General features: G+C 41.9%; 1 protein-coding gene across 1 annotated transcript in view; it reads right to left on the bottom strand.

The window, feature by feature from the left end:
• Positions 1-502: 502 nt before the first annotated feature.
• Positions 503-14,490, bottom strand: part of TMEM200A (transmembrane protein 200A) — a 101,878-nt gene continuing 87,890 nt past the window's right edge. Inside the window, exon 2 of the mRNA XM_004702067.2 lies at positions 503-3,698. Coding sequence (XP_004702124.1) covers positions 2,207-3,682 — 1,476 coding nt within the window. The 5' untranslated portion in view covers positions 3,683-3,698 and the 3' untranslated portion in view covers positions 503-2,206. The remainder of the gene's footprint in view (positions 3,699-14,490) is intronic.

The following is a 14,490-nucleotide window of genomic DNA, read 5'->3' as shown; positions in this document are numbered from 1 at the left end:
ACTGAGTACAAGAAAGAAGAAAATGTTCCACACTTGATTGTGGTGATGATAATCACAACTCTTATATGATCGAACTACTGAATTATATAATATGCAAATTATATGCCAATGAGAACTTAACAACAACAAGGAACTCAAAATTCACTGCCATTGAATCAGTGCTGACTCATAGTGACCTCCTGTGCGTTTCCAAGGCTGTAACTGCTGACAGGAGTAGAAAGCCCAGCCTTTCTCCTGTGGAGCTGCTGGTGGTTTTGAACTGCTGACCATGTGGATCAGAAGCCAATGCCTCGCCCCTATGTACATCACTGTTATATGCCAATAAAACTTTTAAAAAATAAGCAACAAACAAAAATATAACTCCTATCACATATGCTAATGAACCAAGAGCCCTTCTCACTAGAATGTATCTGAATGTTTAGAAAAATTACTTTAAACAGAGATATACATTTTACTTTACAGAAAATAAGGAAATGTATGAAGAACACAAGTGTCTTTTAAGAACCAAGTTTATTAAATGCCTTATAGTAAAATATGGAGCCCATTCTATTACATACACAAGCTTGACATTCTAACAAGTGATCCTGTGCCTCAATCCAGAAAAGCTCACGATGCAAACGCGAGGTGAAACTGGAGGAAGTTATACACGTATCTCCATTCTGATCTTTCATGCTGTTAATACTGATGTCCCGAGACACAGAGGCATTAGGGTGGCGGGGGGCAACCTGTGACATTTGCTGAGTGTTGCATTAAACAATTCTTAAAATTATGTCACCTTAATGGAAAGCATGGCAATAGTCTCAGGGGAACTTCCATTTTGATATTTATCATCTTCAGTAACGAATGACCACAACCCTAGAAATGGCTCACACCCTAAAAACTTCTTTGGGGCTATCCTAAGGCTTTACAACAACAAAGTAAATTTCAAGGTTATTCAACATGGATTACATTTTTGTGAGCCACCAAACCAGAGGTATGCCAAGATTAAACACAATGTCCATATTAGCTGATCATTTTCCCAATAACAGGAGCTTAAAAATATTAAAGAAAAATAAAGATATGACCATGAGCATTGAATAATGAAGATGGATACAAAACTTTTAAAATTAAAAATGTACCAAGAATAGTTAGCATTGACCAGCATACTATGTATTTTCATTAACTAGATATTAAAATTTTTTCACATATATAATCATCATAGTAACATTTCTAAAAACTATATTGGTTTATTCACTTTATAATCAGTTTTCAAAGAAATTTTGATTCTGAACATCTCAGGTACAGCTAGTATCATTTTGATATCTATCCCTAAGAATATCTGACATTCTCGCCCACGGCTCTCACAAACATGGTTTCTTAATAAAACGCAGCTGGGAGAGGCCGGGTGGCATAAGGAGTGACGAAACACTTGCGTGGCTGCTAACCAAAAGGCCAGTCGTCTGACTTCACCCGTGGGGAGAAAGTGGCGGCAGCTCCTTCCATAAAAATTCACAGCCTTGTGGATCCTGGGGGCAGTTCTACTCTGTCCACTAGGGTCATTCAGGTTGGAATTGGCTTGATGGTAAAGTATTAAATCATAGTTGATGCTGTAAACATAGTATCTAGTGCTCTAGGTAGAAATCACAAAAAATTAACCAGCACATATTTTCAGTTCACACTGAACAAAACCCATGAGTGATCCACGCTATTTAATTAGCCCGCACGAAAACCAGATTTTCTTCCTTTAAAATAATTTAGTCGATTTTATACATAAGCTGTTTTTCAGAAATGTCTAGGAGTTGTACTCACACTTATAAATACAGGCTAAGTTTTTTGCCTGAATTTGAATTTAGTGCTTCTAGTTCATTCTTTGGTACCTTACCTTTTCCATAATGGATGCTTTATTCCATGCCGATGGCAATCACTGAAAGAATTTAAAAGTAATGAGAAAAAAATGTTTTAATTTAGACTCAAGTGTTTTGCCATTGCATTTAATAAAGGGGTCATGCTTCCAAAGGAAGAGAAGCAAAAACCGTCTGGGCTAACAGAGGATTACAGTTCTCTAAGTGACTCCAACATGCAACCAACCGTCTTCATTATCGAATTAAACAGCCAGGTCTACACCAATCATTTGATCCAAAGGGCTTACAAATAATATTCTAACAAAGAAACACCAGTGGAAATAGTTTTAAAATATATAGCCTTGTAAAATGACTTTTTTTAAACATCAAAACCTTGTTTCTGAAGTTCCCCGCTTTAGGTTGTTACTCAAAAATTCATCATGTTCAAAACTCAAATTATTGTGTGATCTTGAAATCATAAGGAGCCTCTCCTTCTTGGTGAAGTCTTTTTTGATGGCAGCCTGGGGCACGAGCAGCCTGTCCATCGGATCTTCTTTGTTCTCTAGTCTCATATAGCCTTTGCTGTTGCTGCGATCCAAGCGCGGCCAACTCGGATGCTTCCGCTGCTCGGCCTCAACAGTGAGAGTGGAGGGACCCCGGTCTAAGTCTAAGGATTTGGAGTGCGACGAGAGTAAATGCAAGGATGTGTTGGACCCAAACTGCCTTCTAGCAGCCCCTGGGGATAAGAGCTGCCTGGTCCCAGGCCCGAGGGTCATGGAGGACTTGTACTGACTGCACAGGGACTCGCCAATGGAATTGTTCCTTGGGAGCATCTCACTGACTGGCTGGAAGGACGAAGGGGTGTTCGGTGAAGGAACAACCAGGGACTCCACTGACAAGTTCCTTGACCTGCTTTTGAGGTGCTCGGCGTCCTCAGTGATGTTGTCTATACCGGGCTCATCAATCACGCAGTTATTAAGCTTGATGACAGGCAGCGTAAAAGCACTGATGGACGAGGACACGATGGACTTGGTTTCACACTTCTTAGGAGCGCTGGTCTTCTCGTCGGTTGCTCTGGAAGGAGGCGGATAGAGGCCGAAGACCGAGACCGCGCTGTCCGAAAGCAAAGGTGGCATAAGATGGCCCAACCCCTTACTTTCAGTTAAAGTCAGTTCATCCTCCTCCACAGAGCTGTCCACTCGGAAACTGCCCCGCACACCCGAGAAAGAGGGAATGGTACTGGCGGCCAACCTCGAGGCACAGGGACTCCCATTCTGTCTTACTTCCACCTCTCCCACCCGACCAGGGAACATGCCGTTCATGTGCTTCTGCTCCTTGACCTTCAGGGTGTGGATGTCTATGACGGTGGAATAGATATCCCGCATGTGGATGATTTTGGTTTCTTTGTCGCGGTTTTCATGAAGAATGGCATTCGCACAAATGAAAATGAAGATCCCAATCCCCATGGTGAAAGGACCGAGCATTTTCATCTTGTCAGAATGCAAGTGCTGCTCAAAGAAGCGCACCACCACACCACCTTGGTTTCGAATCACCTGAGTTTCATTTGTGGACAGTGTCGTCTCTGCATCTATAAAATGTTCTTTTTGGGGCCAATAGCCAAGGACGGCCATTGCAATGCCTATAATGGATATAAGGACTCCTAAAATGAGGAAAAAACCCGATGGGGAATAAAGCCGGATTTTGCCACGAACCACCACCACATCTGCTCGGGGCCTCCGCCGCCCCGGTTTCTTCTCCCTGGCAGCAGGCGAGGGGCTGAGGTTGACATGATGCTGCGATCGGGCGGAGTCCTGCCTCTTCAAGGCGGCCAGGCCGGTTATGACACCTCCTGTGGCTATCATCGCTCGGTCTTTGGTGCTGAAAGAAGGACAAAAGATGATCAATTGAAAATGGGTTTGCTCATCAGCTGCATCAGCGATGGCTCTTGGGATCACTACCATATACCGGGAGATGTCATGGAAACATCAGAGAAGAAATATCAAATCCGCTTCCCCAAGAGGTCAAGCACTAGGTCAGCCGAGCGGATGATGGCTTTGGAGAAAAGCAGGCAGGAGACCAAAAGGACAAGCATTAGCTCCTTCTACCTGGAGCTAACCTTGAGATAAACCTGCAAGGCAAAATGTTTCCAAATAGAGAAAAGAAATAAATGTACCTAACTAAAATGTTAAAGCGACGTACTTTAGCAATTTCAACATGAACTGAAAATTCTGGTCCTGAGTTTCATATTTGTAAAATTCCATCAATATTGATTTTAAAATAGTTCAATTTATGGGACGTTTTTCATATTTGGTGGGACTGCTGACACCCATTCATCAAATTAAGTTTTGCTTCTCCCCCTCAATCAGGCTCCCAAACCTGTACAAAAATACATACTTGTTAACAAGATTATTTCTAGATTCAGAGTGATTGCCCCAGTTCTGACAGAGCAAACAGACCGCCTCTTTGGATTTTCAAAAATGAGATATCTGGTCTGACAAATCTTAAACATAAATAAATTACAACATTCCCAGAATTAGAGAGAGAGGGCTCTTCTCTCCCAGTCATGGAGTGGATGACTCTATGTCCCAGTGTCTCATGTTGCTAGCTCGCCTTTTCACTCAAAAGGCATTCAAGTGTGGAAGACATGCTATGGACACCCTAGTCATGGAGAACTTTCCCCTTTAACTAACATGAAAAATGCCTACATTTCTGTCGAAACCTAGCTCTTCACAGCATAACTCATATTATTTATGAGTAGCCACTCATGTTCAAGAGTCACATGTGTACAGAAGCTGGCTACCATACTGGACAGCACAGACCTGCACGATCAATAGTGGTCACAAGGCACCGACGGCTCCAGCTGGTTTGTGCTGGGACTGCCAAGTGAATCAATGTATCTGTCTTGGAATTACAGCTTGAATGTGGCTCTTTAGAGGACGATGGGACTTCATCTCTGGTACTTTGGACATGTCAGGAGAGACCAATCCCTGGTAAAGGACAGCATACTTGGTAAAGTAGTGGGGCAGCAAAAAAGAGGAAGACCCTTGGCCAGATGAACTGACCCAGGGCTACAACCGTGGACTTACAGAGAAGAACAACTGTGCAGATGGTGCAAGACTGAGCTACGTTGTGTGGTCACGATGAAATGACTTGAGGGTGTCGAACACAAGTAACACTTGCCAGACTAACACTTGCCACACCTATTTTTTTCTGTAATTGCCATCCACAAACTTTATGTTCCTTCCATCTTGAAATTTCTGCTGTTCTAGAATATATCTATCAGGCCTTTTTGCAATGCTATTATTCTGCCTGTAATGAGCTTCCGTAAGGCCTTCAACTGCCTGGCTCATGAGTAGCTTCTGCCCACTTTGGGCTCCTGCAAGTCTTACTGGCTGAACCCTTTACTGACATCTCACACTTTTGTCAGTCCTGTGCATTTCCCTCTATTTATGTATATTCTAAAGCTTTTTCCATCCATCAGTACCCCTCCGCCTACTAAACTGTGAAGTTATTGAGAGCAAAGCCTTGTTTTACTCATCTTTATACCCCTGCAGTCTAACACACTGCCAGGCACCCAGTAGGCACCAGGAAACACTTGCTAAGTAAACTACGTTCTGGCTATTGGAACAGAATATATTGGTATATAATCTCACACAACCGTGCTCACACATGGATTACTACATTGACAGGAAGGTCTAAATAAAGCTTCCAGAACTACAACTGTAAGGATATAAAAATCTTGGCACGTATTCCTTCTGATTTAAATTTTTTATTTTATTATTATTTTTTTTACAGAGGCTTATGGTCCTTACAAAGGAGCTTCAAGAAGTTCATGGAAAATTAGATTATCTTTTAATTTTATTTTTCCATAGTCATGGAGTCCCCTTGTATGAGATGTGGATACACACACACACACACACACACACACACACACACACACATACACACACACACATTATTCTTGCTGTTTCAAAGGATAAAGGGTGGAGGGGAGAATATCTTTTTAATTAAAATAATTTGGGTAGAAATTTTGCTGATTAACATAAAATTCTGGCCATTTTCTTTTTTGTCTGACAATATTTTTGTATTATTTATAAAATGTGAACGCAAGGTAGTCTATTGCATAAATAATTGCATCACTGCTCATATAAGAATCACCAGGACCCAAGACCCACCAGGCGCTGTCTTTCTCTCACACAGACATGCACCATCCTTCATTGTCTATGTTAATTTTGAAACATGGGAAAAGCCAGAATGGTTCATAGGTCAAAGACAAACAAAATAAACTTCAGACTTAAAGAACGAATGCATTCCAGAAACTCACTGCTTTGAAAGTCACCAACAAACTTAACTATCGAAGTTCATTTTCCTCCTTCAATTCTCATCTTCCTTGATTCTCTGTTTCTATGGACATTGCTCAATCCCTCCTCACTGGAAACTCTTCTCCAGAAGACATGGAATCTCCCTGGCTGCCCCTGACCTCGCTGACTAGTTTCCTTAGGCTCTCTTCTTCCATCGCCTAAAAGTAGACCATCTTCCCCAAGAGTCCCATCTTTGGCCATCTTCTCTCCTCCACTCTCCCTTGGCATTCATATCCACTCCTACATTTCCCTCTATTTCCTTATTGCCAATGAGTCCCAAGTCAACATTTCAAGCCATTCCCGGGTTCCAATTTCATATTTCCTACTGCCCACTGGGGAATACACACACACACACACACACACACACACACACACACACACACTCTCTCTCAAGCATGACTGGCAAAGCTGCAGCCACCTTCTGCCATACACCACCAGCTGTTCTGCTTAATTTGTCTGACTTTCTAAACGGGTTTCGGTTCTCAGACTTGACCTTTCCTTTCCTTTAAGGCTTCCTTTTCTTTTTAATCTCATTTTCTAATCAGGTTCTAAATCCTCACAATTTTCACTGCACAGCATCCCGCCCTACATACCCCCTTGCCTATCCTACTTCTCCTAGTCTAGTGCAGCTCTTACACTAATTCTTAATAGATTACAATAACACCCTCTTCACTGGTCTTCCAAACTCCAATTAATTTTGCTTCTTCCACAATCAAGCTTACACACCAGGACCAGATAAATTAAATTAACCCAAGGCACAAATCTGAAGTTGTTGAAAGAGTGGATTAAGAACAAAATATCCCCCACTACTTATCAAAATTGAATGTGGGCGTGAAGGCCCACTGCGCTTTAGCTTCATCTCCCCAACTGTTCCCTTTGATTTCCTGGAAACTCAAGCCCAACCACTACGCCATGATTGCCATCCACATGCCGTACTGTACTGATTCTGAGACCTGTGTTAGATGCTTCTGCCGTGGAGATCATGCCCTCTCCATTCCCAAGCTGCACATATGGACATCTCTATTGACTTCCTTTATAACATCGTCTCTGAGCCACTCCCGGAACCCACGTGAATGTTCCGTTTCCAGGGCCTTTAGCAAGATTTCTCTTGGCCATGTGAGAATGTCTCAGTCCTCCCACTGCTTGTGAACAGGTATCTAGTCTAATTCCTATTTTCATTACCAGAAATATTCAATATAGTAGCTTGCACATAACCCGTATTCAAAAAGTACTAGCTGTAATGCTGAATAAAGGAATAATTTCTTGCCTGCTATTTGCTGGATGGCCAACATACTAACTTTTTCCAGTTAAAAATAAGAACAAACAAGACTAACACAAAAACAAAAATCAACATTTTGTGAGTTAGTAAAATATTTGTCTTTATTTGTAATGAAATAGCTCTCAGGCTGCCAAATCTGGTTGGTAAGGAAACAGGATATTTTAAGACCCACAAGGTCTTTGGCAAACTGCTGAAAGAGTTGATTCAAGGTATCAAATCTCATCTTGCTCATTCAAGTTTCCATTTAAAATTCTATTTATGATTCCTGAATTGTGTTTAAATAACTGGGCTGTGGATGACATGTAAAGCTTTGCGAGATGAACAAGCTGGTGAGTCAATCCAACCTACAGTGGAATTGTAACTAGGATGAAGATAGTTTAATGTTAGAAAAACAAACTAAAATTTAACCCACCACTCTAGTCTATGAGATGTATTGAAGTACACATACTATAGCTTAGAACTCCTCCCAAACCTTGGATAAAACAAAGCTATGTTATATATATTTTTAATCAAAAACAGATTAAAATATTGACTAAAAAGGCTTAAGTTTGCTAACAGCCATCTAACCCAGCTATTTCCATATGGCAGGATACGGAATTCGTTTGAAATCCCTTTGACTAGGTTGGAAACAGGACAAATGTCCTTCATTTGGATTAAAAGCAACCACAGTGAGCTACCATTCCAAACAGATTCCTAGCCCTTTCCACTTGTCGAGACATTTTCTCCTAGCATTGCTGTTTTCTATTCCTGAGGCTGATATAGGACAGGGGACTGGAAGGGAAAAAAATGCCTATTTTAGGAAAGGTATATGAAGGGATGAAAAATAAAAATAAAGAGTTGTACTTCCATTTGCATAAGCAAGGTAGGTTAAACTTTAGAAAGGAAGGAAAAGGGGCACTTAGAGAGTGTGGAAATGTATGGGAAACAAAGGTAGAAAAGATGTCAAGAGATCTACACTGAATAATTTACTTCAGAGAACAGCACTGAAGCTACAGCTCAGGGAGAGGGACATGTCTGATCAGAGTGCATGGGAGCAAATGAAGGGGGAGGAAGAGAGAGTGGGGCACATCCTGGCACACCAATCCTTGAGGACGATATCCCTGCTCAGAGCAGCCAGTGCAGAGAAGACCATATGGCCAGCCCCACTATAAGACACAACATCCCTCACTGACCCACAGCCCTACAGGAGGCTTTGGGGCCAAGGCATGGCACCCCATCAGACTTGACCGGAAAACACTCCAAAGGTCAACAAGCAGACCTTGAACTATTTATAGGCTTTTCTGTGGGATATAAAAAGACTTTTCCCCAGCTTTGTCTCCCCCAAAGATATGCCAAGCATTAGAAGCTATTTGCCAGCACTCAGTGGAAGGTCAGATGCTTAGAGTTATTCTCCTTGAAGGCATTCAGCCATCAGTCTGGTCCACTGTAGGTTGCTCTCACTGATAAGGATAGTAATTGTTTCCATGGAGAGCCAGAGAAGTGGTCAAACAAACCTGCTCAGTGACATCCAAAGTTAGGCTGCCATCCTGAATCTAGGATCCTCCTATCTTGTCACATGTGCACCCCAATTCCTCCCCTTCCTATTGTGTGTAAAGCCCAAATCATCCCCCTCTCATTACTGTATTACCTATAGTATAACCCCTTCCTATGATGTAGGTCTTTACCTGTAATTAGGGGGCTTGCATGTCCCCAAAAGATATATAAGCCTTGGTTAGCAATAAATCATTCTTTCTGCTGCTCTCTCCCCTGCCCTGTACCACCAAGAGGAGCTGAGGGGAGCAGGCTACCATGAAATGTGTCTGACTCCATTATTTCAATTTCTCTTTTGTCTCTCTTATTCTCTATGACTTTACTATAATCTTTACTTATCATCGCTGTAAAATTGTGCCTGCTGGCCTGTGATGATTTGTTAGGGGCTGGCTCCCCTGACACATTTTTGTCATTTTTGTTGTTGTTGTAATTGTTTTGTTTTGTTGCTTTGATTTGCTCTGTCTTGTTTTTTTGTGCATATTATTATCTCTGCTGGTCTATTTAGATAAGATATGCTGGATAAACAGTCTGGAGGAAAAAACAACGGGACCAATGGTTCCGAAAGGACATGGAGAGTGGGAGGTGGGGGAAAGGAAACAACCAGGGACAAGGGAACAACAAGTGATTCAAAATCAGTGACAAGGAGGGTGTAAGAAGCCTGGTAGGGATAGATCAAGGGCAATGTAACCGAGAGGAATTACTGAAACCCAAATGAAGGCTGAGCATGATAATGGGACAAGAGAAAAGTAAAAGGAACTAGAGGAAAGGTCTAGGAGGCAAAGGACATTTATAGAGATCTAAATACAAGCATGCACATATGTAAATATATTTTTATATGATGATGGAGAAATATATCTATGTGCATATATTATGTTTAGTATTAAGGTAGCAGATGGACATTGGGCCTCCACTCAAGTACTCCCTCAATGCAACAACACTTTGTTCTATTAAACTGGCATTCCATGATGCTCACCTTCCCAACATGATTGCTGAAGACAAATGCGTGCATAAGAAAATGTGGTTAAAAAAGCTGATGGTGCCTGGCTATCCAAAGATATAGTGTCTGGGGTCTTAAAGGCTTGAAGGTAAAGAAGCAGCCATCTAGCTCAGAAGCAACAAAGCCCACATGGAAGAAGCACACCAGCCTAAGTGATCACGAGGTGTCGAAGGGATGAGGTATCAGGCATCAAAGAACAAAAAATATCATTGTAAAGGTGGTGAGTGCAGAGTAGAGATTCAAAGTCCATCTGTAGGCAACTGGACATCCCCTTACAGAAGGGTCATGGGGAGGAGATGAGCCAGTCAGGGTGCAGTGTAGCAATGATGAAACACATAACTTTCCTCAAGTTCTTAAATGCTTCCTCCCCACCCCCCACACCCCATCATGATCCCAATTCTACCTTACAAATCTGGCTAGACCAGAGGATGTACACTGGTACAGATAGGAACTGGAAACACAAGGAATCCAGGACAGATGATCCCTTCAGGACCAGTGGTGAGAGTGGCAATAATGGGAGGGTGGAGAGAAGGTCTGGTAGAAAGGGGGAACCAATTACAAAGATCTACATATAACTTCCTCCCCGGGGGACAGATAACAAAAAAGTGGGTGAAGGGGGATGTCGGACAGTGTAAGATATGACAAAATAATAATAATTTCTAAATTATCAAGGGTTCATGAGGGAAAGGGGATGGGGAGGGAGGGGGGAAAATGAGGAGCTGATACCAAAGACTCAAGTAGAAAGCAAATGTTTTGAGAATGATGAGGGCAATAAATGTACAAATATGTTTGACATACAATGGATGGATGTATGGATTATGATAAGAGTTGTACAAGTCCCCAATAAAATGATTTAATAATAATAATAATAATTTTAAAATGATGTCTAGAGAATTCAGAAATAAGAATAGAAGGGAACAACACATAAGGACAATCACCAGGTTACTTCAGCCAGTCTACACTGGTCAGCATGGAAAAGGGCCCAAGAGTTCCAATGATTAGCAAGCTTGTCAGGTGCCCATGAACCAAAAAAAAACAATTCCAGTGCCAGCTAGTCAATTCTGGCCCATAGTGACCCTATCATGACAATGTGGGTGCCAATGCCTCCTTTAGTTACTTTCAAGGCAACTCAACAAACCAGCCAGTTGCTGTCAAGATTATTCCAATTCACGACAACCCCATTTGTGTCAGAGTGAAACTTTGCTCATAGTTTCAAAATGAGCAACATTTTGGAAGTAGACAACCACAACCTTTTAGTTACTATCAAAGTACATGAACCATTCGCACTACTTCATCATAAAGTAAGTCCAACCAGAGCTTGAGGTTTAGTGTTAGAAATTAAGGAGAGGGCAAAGAAGAGTAAACTCAGTCACTGCTTCAAAGAGCTTGAAGTCTAGCCTGCTAGGTTCCCAGTGGGCGTTTGTCACCTCATTCATTACTGATCTCAGGAATCATCAGTATGAATTCAATGTAATCAGTCACCTTTCCCATTACAAAGAGACATACCTTATTTTTCAATTGTAAGTCTCACTCTGACTCACAACCACCCTGCAGGACAAGGTAGACTGCCCCAGTGGGTTTCCAAGACTGTTATTCTTTACAAGAGTAGAAAGCCCTGTCCTCTCGTAGAGCAACTGGTGATTTCAAACTGCTGGCCTTGAAGTTGGCAACTGTGCTGGGTAGGGTTAGCTAGAGAAACAAAACCAAGATAGATAGATAGATAGATAGATAGATAGATAGATAGATAGATAGATAGATAGATAGATAGATAGATTTATACAGCATGAAGGAATATAACAGCTAATTAGTCCACACAGCAGTACAGAGGGCTCAGTACAACTCACTTCCATGGAACAGTTAATATACTGGAAGTCCTTCATCTCATGAGGGCTTAAGGGCCCAAGGTCAAGGAAGCAGACATCTGAGTCTTCCTTCAGGCAATGCAGGCAGAATCCACCCACAGGCAGCAAACAGCAAGGGGGGGGTCACCAACAGTCAGCAGCTCAGGAGCTTAGAGAAGCAGGCCTGGATGGGATATCCAACTCAAGCAATGCAAGAAGACAGGATCCACCAGCCTCAAGCTTGAGAGGTGTACACACCAACACTGTGGTGAAGCAGGTCCCGAGAGAACCTCAAGCTCTAGTGACAAGATCTACAGGTTGGCATGTCCCAGAGGTTGTGTAGCTCAAAGTTGAGGCAAAGAATTAGCTAAAGCAGCTGCATGCTGGTCTATCACTAGAGAGCAGGAGAGAGAGGGGCACGCCTGGCCAAGCCATTTATCTCTTTGCTCTCCAATCAAACTGCAACCCGATTAATCCCACATGTTCCTATTGGCCAGGTTGGCACAATAAACCTCCCTATCACAGCAACCCAACACATGACCACTATGCCACAGGGGCTCCAGAATTGTAACTTAGGTGGAGGATTTACATTTCAGAGAGTCAACTTTGTATTCCACAGTCTGAGCTACTAATCCACCCCCGACTCAGGGTACCATACCCCGGCTCCTGGATTTCCTTGCTCATTCCTATGGATCGCCACCTTCCACCATACCTAGGTCAATACTCTTTAGCTGTCTAGTCCACTGCTTTATCCTCCCTCCCTTACCCTCCTGCCTTTGACAAATTCCAAAGTCTGTTCCCTTTGGAATGAAAGTCTTCATCTTATTTTTTCCCATCTATCCGTGGTTGCTATAGTATTGTCCTTTTGTGATTGGCTGATTTTACTTAATATAATGTTCTACAGGTCCATCCACACCATCTAGGCCCGGTGCTTCTTAGTTCTGTCAATGTTTTATAGCAAGTATAGTATTCCACTGTGTGTATCTACCAACGTTTCTTTATCCATTCTTCAACTGGTGGTTCCCATCTTCTTGCTCTGATGAACAGATATCACACGATGACTGACAGTGTTATCTCTTACTTCTTTAAGGTACACATCCAGCAAAGGGATTGCTAGATCGATTGCTTGGGATTTCTGTTCAAATTGGTCTGAGTTAGCATCATCTCTTTCCACAGTCGCTGTACATATTTGCAGTCCCACCAGCAGCGTGTGAAGATTCCAATCTCTGTGCGGTATCTCCAGCATTTGTGGTTTTCTGTTTTGCTTGTAAATGTTGGTGTTATTTTCAGTGTAAGGTGGCTTCTCATCGTTGCTTTGATTTACCTCTCCTGGATGGATAGTGATCATGAGCATTTCTCCCTGTATTGGCTGCCCATCTGGATGTCGTCTACTCTTGCAGTCATTTCCACCATCGTTACTGTCGACTGGCCTAAATTTGGATTCACCTTTCCTCTGAAACGTGTTGACTCTACCCCTTTAACATGAAGGCTCATTCTCCTTAACAGAGGGAGATTTCTGCTTTTTAGCTTAACAATACTAAAACTACTCTCTGATCTTCAGACTTAGTCTCTCTCTCTTGGTCTTGTTGTGATGATAAATGTTAAAGTGTAGTTATTGTTGTGGTCCTTTACCCTTTCCACATGCTTAAGCACATTATGAATTTTTTTGTTTAATGCTAATCTCTACCAGTCCTCAGTATTCACTAGTTCACAGAGTCCCGGGGTGGCACAAATGGCATCCATGATGCGGGTTTTGTTTTGTTTTACGTATCTGTTGACTTCAAACTAATTTGATGAATGCTTTGATATGAATGAAACCTGCTAGGCATTCAGAACATAAAATTAATAAAACCTAGCCCCTGGTTTAGAGTAGCCTTGGTGGCATTATGGGTTACACACTGTGCCTACTGTAAGGTCTGCCGTTCAAATCCACCAGCTGCTGCAAGGGAGGGAAATGAGGCATTTTGGTCCCATAAAGCTTTATAGCCTCTGAAACCCAACGGGTTTGCTATCTATCCTACAGGTAGTATGCTTTAGAATTGTCCTGCAAGAGGTTTGCGATGCTTTAGAACTGACTCAGTGACAGTGGACTTGATTTGGTTTAGTCTTTGGTTTCCAGTAGTATGGTGCCCAGTGGAAAAGGAGCCAAAGTAAACAATTTCAATAAAATTAGTTAAGAGCTAAGACGGAAATATGAAAGTGCAGGAGAATGTTCTTCTGCGACATGTGGAGGACCTCGGGACGTTTCCAAGCAGCAGCAGTTAATGAGAACTTGAAGCATCAGTGGGATTTTAGACTAATTCATCCTTGTCCTGCTTGTTTCTCAAGGGCTTTGCCTGATGACTTGTCTCTCTTCTCTCTGCTAAACCATGCCTATATGTTGAAATATATTTGATACTATTTTTTTTGTTATCCCATGCTTAAAAATGTACCAGAATGCACAATTATTTTCCAAGAGAAAGTGAAAATTAATCTATGCCTTCAGGACCAAATAAAAACACTACATAAAAGTCCTGTGTGATGGAAATAGAGGAAAGAGCTGGGAGGCAAAGGGTATTTATAGAGCTCTCGATAAAGACATGTACATATACAAATATATTATATGAGGATGGGGAAATAGATCTATGAGCCTACATTTATAGATTTAGTATTAAGGTAGCAG

This window comes from Echinops telfairi, unplaced genomic scaffold (genome assembly GCF_000313985.2).
Source record: "Echinops telfairi isolate 266 unplaced genomic scaffold, ASM31398v2 ScPeMD7_3533;HRSCAF=4204_0, whole genome shotgun sequence".
Taxonomy (NCBI): domain Eukaryota; kingdom Metazoa; phylum Chordata; class Mammalia; order Afrosoricida; family Tenrecidae; genus Echinops; species Echinops telfairi.
Note: the sequence above shows the minus strand (reverse complement) of the source record. Positions and strands in the feature narration are given on the sequence as shown.